Source organism: Elephas maximus, chromosome 9, assembly GCF_024166365.1.
Source record: "Elephas maximus indicus isolate mEleMax1 chromosome 9, mEleMax1 primary haplotype, whole genome shotgun sequence".
Classification (NCBI taxonomy): Eukaryota; Metazoa; Chordata; class Mammalia; order Proboscidea; family Elephantidae; genus Elephas; species Elephas maximus.
Window position 1 is genome coordinate 28,786,535 of NC_064827.1, and position 23,755 is coordinate 28,810,289.

The window sequence follows — 23,755 nt, forward strand, 5'->3', positions numbered from 1 at the left end:
AGCACGCATTGATATTTTTTTAAAGCAACAAATTGAGCCTATTGGCAAAAGTACTGACTCCATCTTCCTCCATGGCAGTTGTCGTAGAAGGCAACACATCTTGCACAGGCTTTTAAGGGTTCACTGTACTGTTTGTCCTCAGCGAACAGAAACCCTAATGACTTCATGCCCTAGACCAGGGCCTTGGGCCAAATCTAGCTCACCACCTATTTTTGTAAATAAGGTTTTATTGGAGCATAGCCACACCCCTTCATTTATGTAATGTCAATGGCTACTTTCAAGTTACAATCTCAGAGTTGAGTAATTGTTACAGAGACAGTATGGCTCACAAACCTAAAATATTTACTATCTGGCCCTTTCCAAAAAAAAAAAAAAAAAGTTTGTCAGCTCTCTAGACTTTTTTTACTGATAAAAGTGATTTAAAAAAATCTACGGCTTAGTTTTTAAGAAATTATTTTAATAGAGCAAAGAGTCACATAGCAATATGGGAACACCTTATTGTAAACACTTTTTATCCCCACCTACCACCACCCCCCCTAAAAAAATTCATAATCCAAAACTGAATTTTAGGGGGAAAAGTCTTAGTACTGTAGGAAGAAGTTGTGTTCCCTTCTCTATTTTCTAGGACTTCTCATCTTTACTCTTTAGAGAAATCTAACAGCAAAACTCAAATGGAATGCTAATTTCACATTTTAAAGTGGAATATAGCTGCCCAATTAGATTACTGAATAACAGCCATAATCCCTTCTCCTCGCTCTGGCCAATTCCCGGGCCTTTGAGCTTTCATATCTCTGCTGTCCTTGGAATGTGTTTGAGAAGCTCAATGGGAACATTAGTTCTCACTTCAATCAGTTATACAGAGATTAGGTAAACTTCTCAGTTTCAAAATATATTTTCCATCCTAGACCCTCTACCTTCACCTGATGAGTGCTGTGGAGGATGCGGAAGTCCAAAAAGAGTGAACTCAATCAACAAGTTATCTGCACCCAGCAGAACACTGTGTGCTCTGCCATATTAAGGCCTAGGTTGCCCCTGATCCCAGGTTTCCTAAAGAGACTGCACTGGTTTTAGGGCCTCTAAGACCAGGTAATTCTTTCAAAGGCCAAAGTTAGCCCCAGGGGATCTGAACCCTATTATTTCTCCCTTGAGCCTTAATGGAGCCCACTAAATGCCCCAAGGAATTCTCTGGAAAATATAGAACTAAGGCAGATCTGGGAATCAAACCAAAAGAGCTTAGGACCCAAAACAAGTCAATACTAGAAATGTATGTTGCAAGACAAACAGTATGCACTTGGACAGCTACTGTGTGCTCTTTAGATGGGTACCACATTGCAGCCATGGACTTTCTAGTCAGGGCTGTAGATTTCGGACCTCCTCTTCATAAGACATCTCTATTTATGGGTTCTTGACAAACCACACACTCTTCAGGCTTGGCTGCCAAAGGCCAGGCATGGCCTGCCAGAACATATCATTATCCCAGCAGAAGGGAGCCAGCAGCATCTTTGCAAACACTCACCACAACCCACCTCTCTCTTCATTCTCCCTCTCCATTGCTCTCATCCCTACCTCAGCCCGCCTGCTCTACTCTTCCTGTTACTTCTCTCACATTGTTTATTATTTTCTTTACTTTGTTGAGAAGTTTCTGGAGGCTTAAGCCCCAGGAGACTTATCTGGGAATAATAAATTCGAGAAAGGTCTCCATGCTGCCCCAGCAGCTCCACCCCTGCCATTCACTCTGGAATTTCTCGTCAGCAGTTGTTGCTTCCTGTGACTTGTTGCTGAACTCTGTGCTGCACCCTGGCGAGGCCTCTCAGGATACCTGCTATGAATATTAGCCATTTTTCATATTCACTGCTGTTCTGTGGCTTTGGGGCAGCAGGGGAGAGCTGAAATGGGGTGTATACAAAGCTGTGAACGAAGGCCCTTTTTGTGTGTGTGTGGGTTTTTATTTCTTTTGCAAAGGCTCTTGCCCATGAACAGAGCCAAACCGAGGCTGAGTTCACCAAGGCATGTTGGCCCAGAGCTGCTGCTGGCTTTTGTTTCTTTCCTCAGCCTAATCTGGACATTTTCTAGCTTGCCTCTCCATTGGCTGGAGTGCGGGGTGAGAAGGGCTCTATTACTCGGGGGAAGAGAATATTCATAGAATCCACAGCTTTTGCTCTGAAGCGTGTTTCCTTCTCACAGCAGTAGCACCTTGATTATTACAGACCATGTCTCAAAAGTCTTGAAATATTGTCCTATTTTAGACCAAATGTTGAAACATCAGTCTCATTCCTTACAGAATTGAGACTCGATAGGCGTTAACTACTAAACATACATGGAGAGGGAAATTCTGACTTGAGACCTTGTTCAAAAGTATGGTATGGCCCAAGTATGATCTGCATTCTGGAGTTCATTAAAAGGCCATCGCATCAGTAGATTGAAAGTCCTTCCTCAGCTCTGGCAGCCTGTAGCCAGGCCTCCCCTGGGGCCATCCTGGTCTTCCCTCCTGCAGGCCATGTTGCACCTGCCAGAAGCCTGAGGGTACAGTCATCCTGGGGCATATGAAACTTTTTAAAAATGCTGATATGTTTTTAAAGGTGTGTTTTATGCCAAAAGCCTACTAGCAGAGAGGGAGGCATAGGAACTCTGTGTATTATCCTCCTGCAGTGGGTTCAATCCCAATCAACACTACTGTGAATTTAAAGAAACTGGGCAGTTTCCTGGTGGCCCACTTAACCCTGGATAAACGTGTTGTTGAACACTGCCAAACTCTGACTTAGACAACATGATCATATTTTCATAGCCAAGACTGTGTGTGCGTGCAGATCAGAAGTGAGCATCTCACCTTCCTTACCTGTTGGAGAAAAACCAAGTCCTGAGGTTATGGGTGAGGGCAGTAACCAAGCAGTAACCAAATCATTTTAGAGCCGGCAAGGCCTTAATCAAACTCATAAATCCTGATGTAGCTGTGATTCATGCTGAGAAGCAGATCAAGTCCTTCCACCAGATGCCCGGGAGCATGGACACATTAGCATACCCCCTGCCAATGGAAACCCAAAGCTTGCCCTAGGGGTAAAAAGGCATTTGGGGAATGGAAAATGGGCTTTTATATTTCCCTTTTTCCAGGAATGTTTTAAAGGTCGTTTTCTTTGGGCAAATGTACATGAGAATAGTCTTGGCCTGGTTATTTGACCAACTTATTGGGAGGTCCCAGAAATCGGAATGAAAATGCAAGTTGCTTGTCTTCTCCCGCAGTCTTCTGGGGTCCAGCTGACAAATGGGGAGTAAGGAACTGAGTTTTTCCAATATGAATTAATCATTTCTCTCAGCCTGCTGCCTGATGCCAGCTCCCATTCATCCTAAGGCACTTTAGGAACCATCTCTGTCACCCGAGGGAACGTCAAACCTGAACGGGAACGGGTAGGGACCAGAAAATGCACTGAGGCTGCTTCCCTGCTTTGCTTCAGTGGCCCCACGGCCTCGGTCAGAGGTCAGAGTGAACCCTGTACACACTGTATACCATGAGCAGAATAGAGATTCCTGTATAAATTCTAAATGGCTGAAGATTTCCCAGTTTTGTAAAATTAAATTAAGGAAAGGACTCCCAGACTGACTACACCAAGTGCCAAGTTTCATCCCAGCACACATCATTTTTATGGTAAGCTTCAACTCCGTGAAAAATGCAAGATTATAATGGAAATGCTGACAGGCCTGGAGCCAGCTCATGAAGTAATAATGCCCCATCTTTAATATTTTTGCACAGCATGTCCTGATCGGCCACAGCTTTCTTTTCCTTTAGATAGCAGTTAAACAAGTGGAAATTCCCAGAGTACTCCTTTTTTCGCCTTTGAGACGTGTACCCCAATTTTCAAACCATTCTTCCTTGTGAACCTTACTCAGTCCATGTGCATGTCTTGCTCTGTACAGTTGGCTTATCAAGCTCAGCTGCCTTTTTCTGAGCTGTTCGGCTGCAGACGGAGGAAAAGAGGGGGCATATGCGTTCAGAACTATTGCCTTCTGCTCATTAAGGCTTAAAAAAAAAAAAAAGGAAACCAAACCCTTTGTTGTAGAGTCAGTTCCTACTCATAGTGACCCTTTAAGGCCAAGACTTCATGAAAAGCAGCTCTGGATGTGTGGATCACTCAATTGGTGGGCAGCTAATGAATGTCTGAGTTGCCTTGACCTGTCCTACAGAGCAGCTTACAAATCAAGCTGCCCACCTCTCTCTTTGTTGTAGTTGTTAGCTGCCATCAAGTTGGCCCCTGACTCAAGGCAATCCCATGCACAATGGGCTTGGATCATTGTGATACATAGGGTTTTCACCAGCTGATTTCGGAAGTAGATCGCCAGGCCTTTCTTCCTAGCTCATTTTGGTCTTGAAGCTCCACTGAGACCTGTTTAGCATCATAGCAACAACGCAAGCCTCCAGTGACAGATGGGCTGTGCATGAGGTACCTTGGCAGGAAATTGAACCTGGATCCTCTGCCTAGCAGGGAAGGCAAGAATTCTACCACTGAACCATTACTCTTCCCCTTCCTCCTCCTCTCAACCTATCTCTTAGCAGACCAGAAATCCTGGTGGTTTTCAACCCATCAAATCCACAAAACATCCATTTAGCAATGACCACCGTGAGTTCAGAGTGTCCTTCTAGACAGGTGCCTCAAAGGCATCCCTATTCCCACTCCTTTAAGGTCAGCCAGCATCTTCTGCAGAGGGTGCAAAGGAGGCCCGAGGCCAGGGCTGCCAGGCTTTCCACTTTTCTAAGCCCTTGTTTCTTTCACAAGTTGAACTCAGGCTGTTTCCCTGAGTTGGGCTACTTTAGTTGTAGAAACCAACGTGAAATCAGGAGACAAAAGCGAAGAAAGCTAGGAAGGGTCAGTTTTACTCAAGCAGGGATATCAACTGGGGGCACATTACAGGTTACAGCTGGAGTGGCTCCCTGTCATTGCTGGAGCTAATGTCTCTGCCTTGGCCAGGGCAAACAGTGATATAGAACTCCTTAATCTTTGATGAGTCCTTTCCTAAAGGCAAAAGCTTCCGCTTCCTCTCCCCTATTGCATATCAGTGCATGGGGGTATCAGGCCCATTAGGAGAGATGTCTTTGCTGGCATTCAAGTATAAAGTGAGTCACAAAAAAAAAGAGGAGGCAATTTTATATCTGACTTGCTTTTCTTATTGTGCACATCTCCCCCACTGTAAACTGTTCTCTCTCTCTAGTCAATGTGTTAAAAAAAAAAAAAAAAAGTAGATAAAACTAGAGGGGGAGGCCTCATACGTATGCAAATCACACCTGGCTGTGGCTCAATTTAGAGCCACAGTGGACCGAGGAAGGAAGGCCTAAAGGCAATCTTTTCTTTCACTGGTTAAGAAGGGTTGATGAAGGAGAGGCTTTCTGTTGCCAGAATTCTCATTAGCTAGGCAGCCTTCCCAAACACTGCTTCCTCCTCAGCCACCTAACCAACTCAAGGCCTTTACTAACTGACGTCTGGAGGAGAGAGGGCAGTGTCATTCCTGCTGATTGCCTACCTCCTGGGGCAGGTATCCAGGGTTGAAGGATGGAAGTGGTCAACGTTCTTATAACTGGGAGGGAAACAGAAAAAGAGGTGCTGGTCCTCTACATTAAACACTGTAAACTTGCTCACTGAAGAAGAGGCGGAGGGAGCGGGGTGGTGTATTATCTGGCCTCAGTAGAAATGTGGAATACATTAGCACATGGTTTTCGGTGTCCTTGTAAATGGCACACCGAGAGATCACTCACCTTCAAAAATGATTGATACTCCTTGTGCTTTAACAAATGAGAAACGTCCGTGACAGAAAGGAACCCCTGTTACAAGCCAGGTTTTCTCATTAGCAGTGAAACATGGATAATTATTCACGGGGAACATACACAGTGGGAATTCATGTTGGATTTCTTATTTTGACTATTGCTGCCGGCAGTCCTCAGAGACCACTGTGTACATACAGAAACATGCACATAAATATGTACATAAAAGCACAGGGGCCTGCCCACACGTGCGTTCAGAAGGAATACCGATTCTGGGTACAAAGCAAGGGGAATAAGCTATGTGTTCGGTTAAATGCATTAAAAGACAGATTAAAAAAAAAAAAAATTAGTGATGGAAAAAGCAGATGACCAGCTATTTGGTTCATTTACTTTGGTTACAATAAGTTTGTTTTGGTCTTTACTTCCTTTTCACTGTTGAAAGTAGATTGTCCCAAGGACATTTCCAATCGAGGATGAGTAGTCACATTTATGCAAAGTGCATCCTCTATGGTTACTGCCCAGAAGCGAAGGAACATACCGCAGCCTGTATAGCAGATGGACGCTGCCTCAGTAATGACAGAATATTTAAGGAGTCTTGTAGTTAGGGTATATATTCAGCAACTTGTAATGAAGACCTAAAATAACAGTAGCTTTAACAAGACAGAAGTATATTTCTGTCTCACATAACAGCCCAGAGGCAGACATGCCCAGCTAGTATGACAGCTGTGCTCCATTAGGTCATCCAGAAAAAAAAAAAAAAGAACATGTTGCAGTCGAGTCAGTTCCAACACACAGCAACCCTATAGGACAGAGTAGAACTGCCCCATAGGGTTTCCAAGGAGTGGCTGGTGGATTCGAACCACTAACGTTTTAGTTAGCAGCCAAGCTCTTAACCACTGTGCCACCAGGGCTCCAGGTCATCCTGAGACCCAAGCAAAAATTTTTTAAACTTCTGTTTCTCTGCCATCCCTGGGATTTTGCCATTAACCACACTGTCCACGACGGTTCACTAGCACATGAACATTCTCAAGAGCAGGACAGAAGAATGGGGAGAAGAGTAAGTTCTTTTTCAAACACGTGTCCTAGGAGGTATGCGCCTAACCTTCCCTCTCATTTCACTGAACTTAATCACATGGCCCACACCTTATTGCAAGGGAAGCGGGGAAAATGTCTCTATTCCAGGCAGCTGTTTGCCTAACTAAGAAGCAGAGTTCTTTTACCATAAGAAGGAGAGGGCAGATATGAAGAGATAACTAGCAGTTTCTGTCAAATAGAGCAACCAAACTAAAGTCGTTCAAAACAGGGGTGACAGCAATTCACCAGGTCCTCCTTGGAAACCGTATGGGGCAGCTCTACTCTGTCCTATAAAAAAATATAGGTTTGCTATAAGTCACAATCGGCTTGATGGCAGTGGGCTTTGGTTGAAGTCAAAGATCATTTTTATTTCAACCAAAACCCATTGCCGTCAAGTCGATTACGACTCATAGCAAACCTATAGGACAGAGTAGAGCTGCCCCATATGGTTTCCAAGGAGCACCTGGTGAATTCTAACTGCTGACCTTTTGGTTAATAGCCATATGAAGGTGAACCTACCATCAGGAATTTTTCAGTTGTGTAGAATGTAAAATACTTGGGAAACACCTGCAAATAGCAGGCTGGACCAGCAAAGTTTTTAACTAGTTATAACCTTTTTTTTTTTTTTTTAATTGTGCTTTAAGTGAAAGTTTACAAATCAAGTCAGTCTCTCATACAAAAACTTACACCTTGCTATGTACTCCAAGTTGTTCTCCCTTAATGAGACAGCACACTTCTCCTCTCTACCCTGTATTCCCCATGTCCATTCAGCCAGCTCCTGTTCCCCTCTGCCTTCTCATCTCACCTCCAGGCGGGAGCTGCCCACATAGTCTCATGTATCTACTTAAGCCAAGAAGCTTACTCCTCACCAGTATCATTTTCTGTCTCATAGTCCAGTCCAATCCTGTCTGAAGAGTTGGATTTGGGAATGGTTCCAGTCTTGGGCGAACAGAAGGTCTGCGGACCATGACCTCTAGGCTCCTTCTAGTCTCAGTCAGACCATTAAGTCTGGTCTTTTTATGAGAATTTAAGGTCTGCATCCCACTGCTCTCCTGCTCCAACAGGGATTCTCTGTTGTATTCCCTGTCAGGTCAGTCATCATTTGTAGCCAGGCACCATCTAGTTCTTCTGGTCTCAGGCTGATGTAGTCTCTGGTTTATGTGGCCCTTTCTGGCTCTTAGGCTCATACTTGTACCTTGTGTCTTTGGTGTTCTTCATTCTCCTTTGCTCCAGGTGGGTTGAGACCAATTGATGCATCTTAGATGGCTGCTTGCTCGTGTTTAAGACCCCAGATGCCACTCACCAAAGTGGGATGCAGAATGTTTCTTAATACATTTTGTTATTGCCAATTGACCTAGATGTCCCCTGAAACCACGCTCCTCAGACCCCCGCCTCTCCTACTCTGCCCTTCGAAGCATTCAGTAGTTATAACCTATAGAACTGTATAAGCAGTTGTTGTTAGATGCCATCAAGTTGGTTTGGACTCATAGCAATCCTGTGCACAACAGAACGAAATACTGCTCGGTCCTGCGCCATCCTCACAATCGTTGTTATGCTTGAGCCCGTTGTTGCAGCCACTGTGTCAGTCCATCTCATTGAGGGTCTTCCTCTTTTTCACTGACCCTCTACTTTACCAAGCATGATGTCCTTCTCCAGGGACTTATCCCTCCTGATAACATGTCCAAAGTATGTGAGATGTAGTCTTGCCATCCTTGCTTCTAGGGAGCATTCTAGTTGTGTTTCTTCCAAGACAGATTTGTTCATTCTTTTGGCAGTCTGTGGTATATTCAATATTCTTCGCCAACACCACAATTCAAATAAGCAGAGTTAAGTGAAAAGCAGTTATTTAGACACTATGTCATTCCTGATAATCAAAGATTTAGACAATGCAAAGAGGTTTTTTTTTTTCTTCTTCTTTTTTTATGGATAGTTTCACATATATACAAATGTGGGTTTAGCAGTAGAATAATGAACCCCCATGCACCCATCACCCAGATTCAACAAACAACATTATGCCATTCTTAATTTATACTTCCACCCACTTCTCACCTTACAGCTACTCATTCTTTTAGGTAAAATTTATTGAATTGAAATACATAAATTTTAAGTGTACAATTTTGACACATACTCCCACATAACCACATTATTTATCATGTATGGGACCACTTCATATTGCTCTAAAAGTCACTGAAGCTCTGTTCAGTTTTGGGTTTTTGTTTTTCATTCCTTTGCTTCACTTTGGCTAATTTCTGTTGCTGTATCTTCAGTTTCACAAATTTTTCTTTGTCTAATCCTCTGTTCCATCCAGTGAATTTTTTATTTCTAGAAGGTCCATTTACAACTTCTATTTTCTCCCTCACTAAGTTCATGTTTTCCTTTAAATACTTAACATATTTTAATACCCTTATCTACTAATGCCATCATCCCTGTTATTTCCATTGAATGATTTTTGTCCTGGTTATGGGTTAGATTTTCCTGCTTCTTGACTGTCAAGTAATATTTAATTGGATGCTGGATGGTGTAGATTTTTCATTGTTAAGTGTCTGGATTTTGTTGTCTTCCGTTAGAGATTGTGGGATTTTCTTCTGTTAGGCAGTTAAGTTATTCAGAGTTCATTTTGATATTTATAGACTTGTTTAAGTTTGTTGGGACAAATCTAGAGTAGTCTTTACTCTGGCACCCTTCTGGGGTCTCTACTGACTGACTTGGAACATCAACAAGGATGTTCCCCTCTGGCTAGTCAGAACTTGAAGGCTATCCATCCATATTTAAGCTTTAGTAAATATTAAACTCATGACTTCCTGGTAGTTCTTTGCCCAACCTGGTGGAGTTTTACCCTATGTAGGTACATCTTCAATTAAAGATTCAAGAGGAATTAAGTCAGATTTCTGGAGCTCTTTTTCTGTGTAGTACCTTCCTCTCCAGAATTCTGCCTGACAACTTGCATTTGCCTCCTTGAATTCTGTTCTTTGTCTCATCAGCTTATCCAGACTGCTGTGCTCTGCTTTGGGTGCCTGTCCATGCTTTGTAGTTCACAATGTCCTGCAGGCAGAAATCCAGGGAAATCATAGGGCCCAACTAATTTGTTTCTTTTCTTTCTGGGATCACAGTTCTGTACTGTCTCTTATAAAATCTGCAAAGTAATTTCATGTTTTTGTGTTTTACCAGTTTTCTAGTTTATTAATGGCCAGAGTAAATCTAGTCCTTGTTATTCCATCAGGCTGGAAGCATTGGCTTTCATTTTGAAAGGGTAATTTCTCTGGATTGCGGGTTCACAGTTTTCTTTCCCCTAGTATTTTACAGTTACAGCTCCATTATCTTACAGATTCCCTTATTTCCTATGAGAACTCAGCCATTATTTGTATCATTGTTTTCCTATTTGTATGGTATCCTCTTTCTCTGGTGGTTTTCAAGATTTTTTCTTTATCTGTGCATTTCAGCAATGTGATCATGATATGTGCCAAGGTAGTTTGTTAACCTACTTGGAACTCTAAGTTTATGGTTTCCTGCAAATTTGTGAAATTGGAGAATTTTATTTATACTTCTGTCCCATTCTCCCCTGTTCTTCAGGGTCTCCAATTCCCAGATGTTAGGCCTTTTAATACTTTCCCACAAGTCTGTGAGTTCATTTGGTTAAAAATACATCTTGCTCTGAACCATCAAGTTATTGTCTCCTGCCCTAGAGAGAGGGCACTGATGTGGTGCTGGCTGACTATTCTGCAAGAGTCTTCAGCTGCAATCACATGCTGAGTGCTTTCCAGGTCCCTCTCCATTGAGCAGACCAGGGAGCCTATGTGGCTCCTGCTTTTACTTTCCAGGAGCATACGCATGTCAGAAAGTCCTTGGGTGGGGCCTGGTGTTGACTGCTCCAAGAAAGAGTTGTGAATGAGCCCAAATAGTGTGGAAAAGAGCCAAATACTAACCTTTTATAGAAACTATGTGAGGCTTTTGAGTTTGCCATAGTATGGCTCTACCTGTAGCCTATGTGTGATACTTTTAAGGAAAGTGAGCTTCTACTGCATGCATTCCAAGATGGAGGATTCTGCGGAAGGGATAGAGTTTTGTCCAGTATGGAAGTACTGCCTCAGAAAGGCAGGAGATTTTTCTGAGCACATAGGTTTGGTTTAGATTTTATGATTGTTATCTGCATGAGGGTTAGGCCAACCAGGTTACTTCATCATTACTGGAAGCTAGAATCCCTGGTCAATTTGCTTTAAGAGTTTTCTGGCCAGGATATAATCTGTTCATGTTTTGCAACATTTGAAACATTCTCATTTACCCTCTTCTTTAATTCTTTGACGAGGTTCTATCACAACCTTTAAAGTAACTCTGTTGTTGGTACACTTCTAAAGATTCAATACCCAGAAACGTGTTATCTCTTAAATTAGATAAAGACATTAGTGTCCATTGCATCGAATGGGACGTTTTGATTATACAGAACTTTTATTTCCCAGTCCACTAACTTGGAATTTCAAATAATTCAAACATGAGTTAGTTTAATTTTTTTCGTATTACTATATAATGTGGGTTTTTTTTTTTCCCAAAAGGGAAGTAATCATTTTTTTCAGTATCAGATCATTATAGGTACTCATTAACTTGGGGAAAATGTTCAATGAATGAATGTTAATTGCATCACTTTTTTTAAAGTTAGGACAGGGGCATAAACAGAAATGAACACTTTATGTTCTCCAAGAATTTTTACTTAATTGAATAAATGATAGTCATCTTCGTAGAAGCCTAGAGAATAATAACATCTCCTATTTGCTTGGGAGTGACAAACATAATAAAAATGTCATGGTTAAGGTCACATTGGCTACATGGTCTTTCGAGCTGCAGGGACACTAAAACAACTCATCAGAAATGTATGGTTTTTGGTTTTGCCAGTGGCTTACCTCTTCTCTCCCTTCTTTCTAGGCTGCCCCATCCAAGGTCACCCTACTCCCAATATCACCTGGTTCCATGGTGGCCAGCCAATTGCCACTGCCACAGGACTGACATATCATATCTTGGCAGCAGGACAGATTCTTCACGTTGCCAATCTTAGTGGCGGGTCTCAAGGGGAATTCAGCTGCCTTGCTCAGAATGAGGCAGGAATGCTCATGCAGAAGGCTTCTCTAGTGATCCAAGGTAAGAAACAGTATCCCTTCAGGCGTTGGCTGTTGGACTTATTTCTTAAACAAGAGCGTCCACCTGGGAATTTAATATTCTAGTAGCATAAAATGATTTTTAATCTCCAGTGGCTTCTACAGTATGAAAAGTGAAGCCAAGCCATATTTCCATACAATGAGACCTTACTTCTACCTACATGACCCTTCAGAGAAGCCACCAGGTCCCATCCCAGCAGAAACAGGAAGAGCCAGTGCTGCTTCTTTAAACGGGCACTTCTGCTCATAATGTCACTGTTCACAACCAAAGAAACACCACCAAGTATCAAAGTCAATGTGTTTTCTTTATGCCAGTTTAACTAGTAACGATCACACACACACACACAGAGAGCCTGTTAAGAAAATGTAAGTCTTCTCTGTTGATTTGTTTTAAAATATGTCTTACTCTGTACCATCAAGTTGTCTCCTGCCCTAAAGAGAGGGCGCTGGAGTGGCAATGGCTATTCTGGAAGAGTCTTCAGCTGCAATCACATGCTGTGTGCCTTCCAGGCCCCTCTCTTTCGTTCCAGTCAAAGAACAGATTGGGGAGCTTGCGTGGCTCCTGCTTTTACGTTCCAGGAACGTAGGCAGGTCAGAAAGCCCTTGGGTGGGGCCTGGCATTGACTGCACCAAGAAAGAGTTGCGAATGAGCCCAAATAGTGTGGAAAAGAGCCAAATATTCACCTTTTGTAGAAACTATGTGAGGCTTTTGAGTTTGCTATTGTATGGCTCTACCTGTAGCCTATGTGTGATACTTCTAAGGAAAGCAAACTTCTACTGCATGCATTCCAAGATGGAGGATTCTGTGGAAGGGGATGGAGTTTTGTCCAGTATGAAAATACTGCCTTAGAAAGGCAGGAGATTTTTCTGAGCACATAGGTTTTTCCCTTAAACATCTTCCCCACAATTTGGCTTTCCAGACAGGAAAAGAAATATTCCATTTTCTTGCCAGCAAGCCATTCTCTGCTGGAAACCAGAAGCCAATGGCTATCTGCGAGGTTATTTTTTTTTTTTGTAATATACAACCTTGTAAATCAGCACTCAGAATTTACCAGCCCACAATTATTTTTCACAACTTTCCCAGCAGTGAGTCCCAGATCCCCAAATTGAAAACTTAAAACAATTGGATTTCTTCACTTCATTGTCTCACATAAATGAATCATCTCTGGACAAGCTGTTTTTTCTAACATTTACAAAATCCAGTTGAATCTGTACTTTTTTGTTGTTGTACTTTAGATGAAGGTTTACAGAACAAACTAGCTTCTCATTAAACGATTAGTACACATATTGTTTTGAGACATTGGTTACCAACCCCATGACATGTCAACACTCTCTCCTTCTCAACTTGGGTTCCGTTTTACCAGCTTTCCTATCTCCTCCTGCCTTCTTGTCCTTGCCTCTGGGCTGGTGTGCCCATTTAGTTTCTTTTTGTTGTATGGGCCTGTCTAATCTTTGGCTAAAGGGTGAACCTCAGGAGTAACTTCATTACTGAGCTAAAAGGGTGTCCGGGGCCATACTCTCGGGGTTTCTCCAGTCTCTGTCAGACCAGTTTAGTCTTTTTTTTTTTTTGGTGAGTTAGAATTTTGTTCTACGTTTTTCTCCAGCTCTGTCCAGGATTCTCTACTCTGATCCCTGTGAGAGCAGTCAGTGATGGTAGCCGGGTACCATCTAGTTGTGCTGAATTCAGTCTGGTGGAGGCTGTAGTACTTGTGGTCCATTAGTCTTTTGGACTAATCTTTTTCTTTTCTCTTTGGTTTTCTTCATTCTCCCTTGTTCCAAAGGGGCAACACCAGTAGACTGTTTTAGATGGCCACTCACAAGTTTTTAAGACCCCAGATGCTACTTACCAAAGTAGAATGCAGAACATTTTCTTTATAAACTATGTAATGCCACCTGAGCTAGACATTCCCCAAGACCATGGTCCCCACAGCCCTCAGCCCAGTAATTCAGTCTCTTGGGGAGTTTGGATGTGTCTGTGGAGCTTCCATGACCTTCCCTTGGACAGGTTGTGCTGGCTTCCCCAGTATTGTTTACTGTCTTATCCTTCACCCAGATTACCACTTATCTATTATCTATTTAGGGTTTTTTTCATCCTGAATCTATACTTTGAAATATGGTTCTTAAGTATTTCTGTTATATCTCTGTAGAAAAATATAGTCACTTTCTGGTGAACCAATAGGAAAAAAAAAAATATTTTAGGACATATATTTACAAACAATAAGAGCCATCACTGTTTATTAAGTACTCTGTATGTGCCAGGCACTGGGCTGGGCCCTTTACTTTCATTACATCCAATTGTCACAATAACTTGATGAGGTGATGGTGATTGTACTCATTTTATGAATAAGCCAACTGAGGCTCCTGGAGAACATGTAACTTGCCCAAATAGGTTAGGAATGGAGCCCTGATAGGGGCAAAGCCTCACCCATAACAGCTCTTCTCCCCTCAGCCCACCCTTCCAACCCGAGCTTCCATGCCCACTTGCCCCCCACCCCACTCAACAGAAATACAGAGTGTGGACAATAATGATGTCTTCTTTCCCCTCTGTTCCTCCTTCTATGATAGATTACTGGTGGTCTGTAGACAGACTAGCGACCTGCTCAGCCTCCTGTGGTAACAGGGGCATCCAGCAACCCCGTCTGAGATGTCTCCTGAACAGCACGGAGGTCAGCCCCACTCACTGCGCAGGGAAGGTGCGCCCTGCTGTGCAGCCCATTGCCTGCAACCGGAGAGACTGCCCTTCTCGGTGAGTGTGACAGGTGCTGGCTCAGGCTCCCATCCCCAGCAGGAGCCCTGACTTTTAGCTGGGTTGATGGCCAGCCCTTATCTAGCACTGTGAGGGGGCAGCGTGAAATGAGGGTGAGGGGACCTGTAGCCAAGGAGCTTTCCTGTGGCCACAGGTTTGTCAGGTCTGTCCACCATGCCAAAAGTATCCCTCAGAATGAGCCTTCTCCCTCGACTCTGTTTATTCCCTCACTACTACCAGCTGATGGCTGCCTGGGCTGCCCAAGTGTATAAGGGTCTGCTCAGGGAGTAAAAGCATCACAGGCCTGGCAAGAGATTGCTCCTATGAAGTGCTGAGGAAATAAGGATGACTGGGCTTTACCCTAATTTCTCCCCTCTCTTCTTACTTTTAATACCTGTGCTCACTCGTACTCCAGTTGAGGAACTCTCTCCATACGAGGAAAACTTATCCTCTTTTTTTCAACAAAGTACTACATCCAGCTAACGGAGTACATCTCCATGTCCTGTATTTCCTTCAACTTTGAATACTTATTCTTTGCATTGGGGTCCCTTGTACAGTTCAGCATAACACCCCAATCTCTGCCTCTCACATCTCCCTCACTTGTAGAGAAGCCGTGAGGCCCCCTGAGCACCCACCCCAGTCTGCAGCAGAAGCCAAACGGATAATGGATGGGCTTGGAGTTGGCACCAGCATGGTGTCCCAAGCGTGCTGGGCCTTGGCTCAGCCCTGAAATGCCACGTTACTACCTACCCGTGGGACGTTCATACACTCCTTAGGCAACCACTTTATGCTTCGCCAGCTAAGTCATAAGGAGCAGCTGAAACCAGGAGAGACTCAATGAAATATGAAACACACTCATTAATATCGGCAGTTTGACTTGCTGATGGGCAGGTTTCCCCAGGCATGATTAATGTCCTTTTATACCCTTCCCGAGCTGTAACATGGCCCTGCCTCTCCTTTCTCAAACCCACCTCCCCACCCCAGCTCCTAAAAAATTGCTGAAATGTATATTTGGAAATAAAAGTTGATTGAAATGCAGGCCTGACATTCACCAGGGATCTAAGAGGCTGGAAGCCTGCCCTTGCCACGCCGTATGAAATGAAGAGGCGATCTCTGACGTGCCAAGAACATTTTGATTTGATTTGGTGATGGTCAGAGTCAATCAGCCTAATTTACTTCTGTAAATGAAATCATAATGGATCTGCCTGCTTGGGTTTCAGTGCCCCCAGGAGTCCCAACACACATCGTGCCTGCTTCCTAAGTGGCTCTGCTCCTGTGGGTTGGAACTCCATAAGCAGTCATCTCTCTGCAGGGCAAGTGGAGCAGGGAAGTTGCCACAAAACTAAATAAGTCACAGATCCAGATTCTAGAGGAATGTGCTCCCTTCCTTGTTACATGCCTCTCCCAAAAGCCAGATGTGGTGCCACTGGGCTAGAAAGTGGCCACCAGCTCACCTTTAACTGGCTTTCCTGCCAGGCATTTGGAGCATGTTAGCCTCCTCCTTTGCACACAAATGACAGTGTTGCCCGGTCAGTCTTTCTGACTGGTACTAGGAAGTCCTGCTTTGACCCACGTAGCTATTCCAACCATTTCACATTGATCTTTTTTTTTTTTTCCCCTTGGGCAATAAAACCAAGTAATTTCTTTTTTTCTAGACTGAATGAAATGGCTGAGAAGCACCAAGTCTTTCCTTGCTGTTCTTCCCAAACTGTTACCTTCCCCCTCCTCTTTGAGGATTATCTCAGGGGACAGGCATTCAAAGAGAATCTCTGCATGTTTGCATATGGACCAAGGTTTTCAGAGTGTCTCCCAGCTTAGAGCTTTGCCTTATGAGAAAAGCCCATTTGTCACAGTCTTGGTCAGTCTCATCTCTGGGGACCTAAGTTGTATCTGGAACCAAACATTCTGAGAACTATTTCTGCCACATATGCAGCCCTCTACAAGGTCTAAGACCTACAAAATTGTGGTCAAGGAGGTGGGAAATGTCTCCACAAAGCTGAAAAGAACTTTGTTTAATCCCTCAGAAACACACAAAGTCAAATGAGATGTGGGTAAAGGTGAGGTAAAAGGTACATTGAGTGTTCCCAGACAAAACTTGACTTCAGTGAAACCTGGATTTCATCACAAAGCCACATAGGTGGAAGCCTTTAGAAAGTTCCAGAACCACAGCATAGTGCAGTATAACTAGCTAAACACTGTCTACGGTAAGTGTTCTATCTGCAGTAACATGGCCCTCTGGGCTGTTGTGCAGCCATAGCACTGCCCCTCAATATTCTTTCAAGATGCATTTTTTGAGTCGATTTCCCAAGTGTACTACTTTCCTGAGGCTGCCATAACAAATCACTACAAACACGGTGGCTTGAAACAACAGAAACTGATTAACTCACAGTTCTGGAGTCCAGAATTCCGAAATCAAGGTATCAGCAAGGCCATGCACACTTCCTCCGAAGACTCTAGGGAAGAATCAGTTTCTCACATCTTCCAGTTTCCGGTGGCTGCTGGCATTCCTTGACTTGTGGCTGTATCGCTCCAGTCTCTGCCTCCATGGTCACATTGCCTCCTCCTGTCAAATCTCACTCTTCCTTTCTCTTATAAGGACACTTGTGATGGCATTTAGGGACCACCTGCATAATCCAGGATAGTCTTTTCATCTCAGAATACTTAATACATTTGCAAAGACCCTTTTTCCAAATAACTGATATTCACAGGTTCCAGGGATTTGACATGGATATCTTTTGGGGGGCCATGGCCCCGAAATTAGCAGCTGTGGGGTAGGAGGGGCATATGTGGGGCACTCTCTTTCTGGGAGTATGTGGCATCGTGTCTCCCTCCAAGGCCCAGTTCTTCTTCCTCTCCCCAGGTGGATGGTGACCTCTTGGTCCGCCTGTACCCGGAGCTGTGGGGGAGGCGTCCAGACCCGCCGGGTGACCTGTCAGAAGCTGAAAGCTTCCGGGATCTCCACTCCTGTGCCCAATGACATATGTACCCAGCTCGCCAAACGGCCTGTCGACACCCAGGCGTGTAACCAACAGCTGTGTGTGGAGTGGGCCGTCTCCAGCTGGGGCCAGGTAAGGGGCCAGAGAGGTTTGTTTGAAGAGTAAATCTAAAGGTGCCAACTCCACCACCGTAGAATAAAGTGCACCATTGCCACCTCCTCCACACCTTCTCCTGATGACTCAACTTTCACCTTCCCTTCTATCAACTAACCTGGCCCAGCGACACTCCTAAAACCCAGAGTTTCTGGTACTTCCTTTCTGACACCAGCACATCTTCCTTACCCATTACACTTGTCTGTCTTGATTTCCCTCTATCCTGAGATCATCATCAGACCCTCAGAGTGCCCCTCCTCACACCCACTTCCTGTGGGGTCACCTTTCTCCCTGGTGATGCTGGGGCTGATGACTTAAAGTTCTGAATTAAAGATGAGACCCACGTGAGGACTACAGGGTTGTTCTGGGCCAGTGGTTCTCAACTGGGTTGCACTGCTAGAATCACTGGAGAAACTTGTAAAATATACCAGTGTCCAGATTTATCTCCCCAAGACTCTGAGTGACTTGCTCTGAGGTGGGATCCAAGCATGGGTAATTTTTAGAAGCTCCCCAGGTGATTCTGCTATGCGGCTAGAGTAGAGAACTACTGTTTTGAGCCAAGAAAAGTTGAAGCCTACCTGGATCACTTTGAAACCACCAGCTCCTTTCTTGATTCTCTGCCAGATGTTAACAAAAAGCCCAGGTAAGCTCAACAGATAGTTGAAACCAGGGCTCATCGGATACCAGGAACTGAGGGATGGGCCTCTTCTACACAGTGGAGGAATCATGATAACTCCATTTGGAGAGGAAATTCTATGTTTAGATTTTACTTAAAAGGGAGATGAATAAGAACTGAAGATTCTGTATGAGGAAGAGTAAACCTGAGCAACAGGAGACACCAGACCCTGTCAGGGGTTCTTCTAAATTAGCCCAACAGAGCAGTCCGGGCAGAAGGGGTGCAGGGAGGCCTCACCATTGTTCTGGCATTATTTCTGGGCCAGGCAGGATTGAGACATTCGTCAGGAGCTCCAGTTATTGTTAGAGGCCCAGGTTTTCCCCAGCCCAGGTAGATAAGGCCTCTATTTAGACAAAGACTAGCTGTCCTTCTCTGACCGTTCCACCATTTTAGGTTGTTGTTGGCACCAAAATCAGGTGTGGAGGTGCTTGAGGGAAATGATATAATTGTATATACTCTGTTGCCTCCCAAAGTCTGTGTCAAAAACTACTGGCCATGTAGGAGCTGCCTGCCAAGGCTGATATTCAACTAGTATAGTGGTAGCATCTATTCTGATAGGTCAGAGGCTGGCTTTAATTGATTGGATGACCATTTTAATTGGTTAGGTGTAATTTCTGATTGGTCAGTGTCTGAACCATACTATTAAACTTGGCCAGCTGGGACATCCCAAAACAACAATTATGCTTTTAATTCTTTGGATAACTGTATAATCCACTGTGATTAGACGTTTTGGGGCAGTTAGCACTTCAGAACGTGTTGGAATTGGCTATCTGCCGATGCATGCGTGCCCCTCCTCTCTCACCCCCAGATGTGTTCTTTGGAAAACAATCACTCGGAAGTTCCTATTAAGTTAGCATGCTGTGGTCATCCGTAATGAAGATCAAATGTAATGTGGGGGAAGAGTGGCCAGAGTTCACTTGTAACTCATGGGGCATTCATGTCCCAGGTGAGGCTGGGGCTAGTGCGCAACATTGGCCAATCAGCGCAGCTGGCCCCAGGCTTCTTTCTGGCGCCTCTACAGCCCTCCACCCCCACCCCTTATTTCCAGTGACATAATGTATGTGCTTCATAATCAAAGAGGCATGAATTCCCCTTGTTCCTGTGCCTGGGGGATATCATCTTTCCTTTACCTGGAGAAGCCCACTTCTGATCTCGTTCAGCCCAAGGCAGCTCTGCTTCCAGGCCCTGAGGCTTGCTGGCAGTTTGTGAAATTACAATTGGGAACAGATCTGGCCGCATATGGGAGATGTTTCTGCATTGTGTCATTGAGGTCACTCATGGGGTCATCTGATGCACATTGATAGTTCTCAGTGATCGTTTTTCCTAACAGAAAAATACATAGAGCTTCCTCTGTTTCTTCAACTCTCGCCCCTTTTTCTTTCTTATAAAACCTTCTAGGCCAGTATGTTTCCAACTTTAATGTGAGTCATTTGGGGATCTTGTTAAAAATGCAAATTCTGATTCAGTAGGTCTGGAGTAGGGCCTGGGATGCTGAATTCCTTAAAGAGCCCAGGTGATGCCAATGTTACTGGTCCATAGACCACACTTTAAAGGGTAGCACCTGTCATGAGCTCTGGTTGCTGTTGGAGGCCTGGGTTTTCCCCAGCCCTGGCAGGGAACCCAAACCAAGCCCACTGCCATTGAATGGATTCCGACACATAGCAACCCTATGGGACAGAGTAGAACTACCGCACAGGGTTTCCAAGGCTGTAATCTTTACAGAAGCAGAGTGCCACATCTTTCTCCTGGGGAGCAGCCGGTGGGTTCAAGCTGCCAACCTTTTGGTTGGCAACCAAGCACTTTAACCACTACACCACCAGCGCTCCTGCCAGGTAGATAAGGCCTGTATTATTTGAGGCATTATAAATAAAAGGGAGCTGCTTGTGATCTCACAGTCCGGTTCATCTCTTCCTGTTGGTGATATTGTTAGAATACGCTTCAGACAGTTCTTTTGGAATGTTGTCTGTTGCTGTTGAGTCACTTCTGTGCCATCTTAATGATCATTGGTATGTTTTTGTCCATTGGTGCGGCTCTCATGTAGTGCCTTCCCACCCAGGGGCTCATCTTCTAACACTATATTGGACAGTGTTCTGTGGTGATCCCTAAGGATCACTGGCTAATTTTCAGAAGTAGATCACCAGGCTTTTTTTCCTAGTCTGTCTTAGTCTGGTAGCTCCACTGAAACATGTTTACCAGGGGGTGACCCTGCTGGTATTTGAAATACTGGTAGCTTCCAGCAACATGCAAGCCATCACAGTATGACAAAGTTATAGACGGGTGGTTATACAAGTGCCTGTTTCTCCATCTGTCTACCTCCATGAAGTCTTTGAAAACCAAGCTGAAGTTAGTATAAGTAGAACTAGGATTACTTTCTCAACTATGGCAACCTGGCTTCGGGTAATAATTCAACTTTCTTCTTTTAATCCAACATACATTTATGGGGTACCTGTCTTGGGTGTGAGAGAATGAAGGCAAAACAAGCTGTGGCATGTTTGCAGGACAATTAGGTGAGAGGGTAGAACTAGAAATGTGTTTGGAAAGCAGATCCCAAATCAACTCGCCTGCTGTACAAGGAGTTGGATTTTATTAGGAATGCCACTTTTTTTGGAGAGCAGAGGGTGCCTAGAAAGACTTTTAAGCAGGAGTGGCATGACCAGAGTTACACATAAAAAGATTGTTCTGTCAGCATCATAATTGCATTGGGAAGGGACAAGACTAGAGAAAACCTAATCTAGGTGAGAAATGGTACTGGTCAGAATGAAGGCAGTGGGAGCAGAAAGCAGCTACCATAAAAGTGTGACTCACAGGCCTCTGTAATCCCTTGTATACTGGGAATAAGACAGAGGGAGGAAACTAGGATGACTTTCTGGATGGTTTCTGGATAGAACTAGGTAGGAGAATAGAAAAAAGATATATTGGAGACAATAAATTGTTTTGGGACCTATTGAGCATGTTTATAAAATATCCAAGTAGAGATGTTCATTGAGCAGTTAAAAAAGAGCTGTGCTAAATACTATGAATTTGAAAGTCATCAGTATACAGGTGGTGGCTAGGAGTCACGGGTGGTAGGGGAAAGTATGAGATGAACAGAACCTGGGAAACACTAATTAAACTGTGGGAAGAGGAAGAAAAAGGGATACTATAATAAGTAGGAGAAGAACTTGGAAAGTGTATTCACAAAGGCTAAAGGGAGGCAATGTTTTAGAGTGAAAGAAGGGTTAGTGGTATTAAAGTGTATCAGGAAAAACAAGATAATGGATGAAGCATTAACTGGTACCTTCTGGAATTTGACAGGCAGTCCCTGGCGACCCTGGAAAGGACAGTTACAGTATGGCAGTGGGCACTTTAGTCAGTCCAAAATGGGTTGAGGTAGAAATGAGAGAGGAGGATGTAGGATGTGCCAGCAAGTCGATTCGGACTCATAGCAACTCTATAGGACAGAGTAAAACTACCTCCACAGAGTTTCCAAGGAGCAGCTGGTGGATCTGAACTGCCAGCCTTTTTGGTTGGCAGCCATAGCTCTTAACTGCTACCCCACCAAGGCTCTGTAGGGCTGCTAGGGACATGTTACTCCCTTAAGAATTCCCAGTTGTTGGTGTCAAGGGGTCAGCTCTTAATTTCTCCCAACTCCCCTGTGATTTTGTAAATAGCGGTGTTGAACCGGACCCTTCAGAGTCCAGAGAAGTAGTGTCTGGCCTTGGCCATAGTTGCCAGCCTTCAAAGAACTACTCCCACCTTAAATCCTTCTCCTTTAGTAGTTCTTAATGGTTATTAACCTTTGAGGTCAGGAACTTCAAAGTATTTGATGAAAGCTGAAACCTCTTGCTAGAAAAATCTCAGTATATACAATATTTCTGCTTGTCATTTTAAGGGTAAATAGCCCCCTGATCCCATCTGTGGACCCCTAGGGTCCAAGGACTTCCAAGTTAAGAGGCTGTGTTCTAAAGTGACCTCCAAGGGAAGTCTGTCCTCTGTTGTACTTAAAATAGCAGAGTCTGGCTAAGGGCCTGCTGCTTTTGTGTTTCACAGACGTAGTTGTTGTTAGGGGTATTGACACTGACAGGGTCTGACCTTACTAACTCCGGGCGAAGCTTAGTCATCTCCACGAGCACATTGCTGAGGAAGGACTGCTCTGGAGTCTGCGTTTGCTCAGCTGTCCTGGGTTTTACCTGGAGACAATGAAGCCAGGCAAAGAAATGATGGACTTGGGTTACTTGGATGAATTTAACGAGAAAATAATAAACCAAACTGCCCTCCAGACTAAAGGGAAGAAGGAGGGTTTATTTTAGTGGTCGTCAGCTCTAAAATTTACCACTACATTCCTGGCACATTCTGCTGAGGTGCCTTTTCATATGAGGAATCTGGGAGGGGCTGATATTCTCTGACCAGCTCTGCATTCCTATTAGCCATCTGTGCCACTGACCACAGGACAGTGAACAGTCCCACTGTGGTGCAAGGAGGAGAAAATGTGCCGTGAGTGTCCTTTATTTGGCCTAAAGAGGGGAAGGATGAATGATCTAAGGGCCTCAAACAAGACCCTGCATAAGGATCCTATGTCCTACGCAGCCTGGGCATTGTGGCCTCCACAGAGGTTGTGGAAAGGGGTTGGGCTTCAGCCCGTGACTTGGCTAACATCATGTATTTATCTTTTTTCCCAGTGCAATGGGCCATGCATTGGGCCTCATCTAGCAGTGCAGCACAGGCAGGTCTTCTGCCAGACACGGGATGGTATCACCTTACCGTCAGAGCAGTGCAGTGCCCTGCCGAGGTAAGAGAAAGCCCTGGACTGCCCTTTCCCAGCCCCTGTGGCAATAGGGCACAAAGAGAGGGGAGTGAATGGCTGTGTCTCCTCCAGCTTCCCATCAGTCCCAGGGATCTGATACCCCTACCCTGTCACCTCCCCAGCAGTAGATGGCTCAGTGGTGGCCTTACACTTGCTGAATGGGCCCCACTGGGCTTTCCTCACTGTCTCCCTGCAGTGAGGGCTTACCAGCCCCCAAGGCCAGCCTCTGCAACCTTCACTCTGAGTAGAGCTCATTCTTGGGTCATGAAGTGACATAGACCTTGCAGAGATGAAAAGATGGAGGCCCAGTTAAAGGAAGTGGCCTCCTTGAGATCTTACAGCCATTCACTAGCAGAGCATCAGAACCCAGGTCTTGTAGCACTGGAAGTTCTCAGGGAGTTGCCCAACATGCTCAGGTTTGCAGCATTGTCTTCATATCTGTCCCCGAATCCAGCCCCCACAGCAGCTGACTCAACCCTGCCACCCTTCTCCTGCAG

The 23,755-nt window shown here is 44.4% G+C and overlaps 1 protein-coding gene across 6 annotated transcripts in view; it reads left to right on the forward strand.

Moving 5' to 3' along the window:
- ADAMTSL1 (ADAMTS like 1) overlaps window positions 1-23,755 on the forward strand; it is a 389,033-nt gene that overhangs the window by 361,115 nt on the left and 4,163 nt on the right. For all 6 annotated transcript variants that reach the window (XM_049896920.1, XM_049896922.1, XM_049896918.1 and 3 more), the window contains 4 exons: window positions 11,735-11,947; window positions 14,530-14,710; window positions 17,571-17,778; window positions 23,134-23,243. In XM_049896920.1, the coding sequence (XP_049752877.1) occupies window positions 11,735-11,947; window positions 14,530-14,710; window positions 17,571-17,778; window positions 23,134-23,243 (712 nt within the window). The remainder of the gene's footprint in view (window positions 1-11,734; window positions 11,948-14,529; window positions 14,711-17,570; window positions 17,779-23,133; window positions 23,244-23,755) is intronic.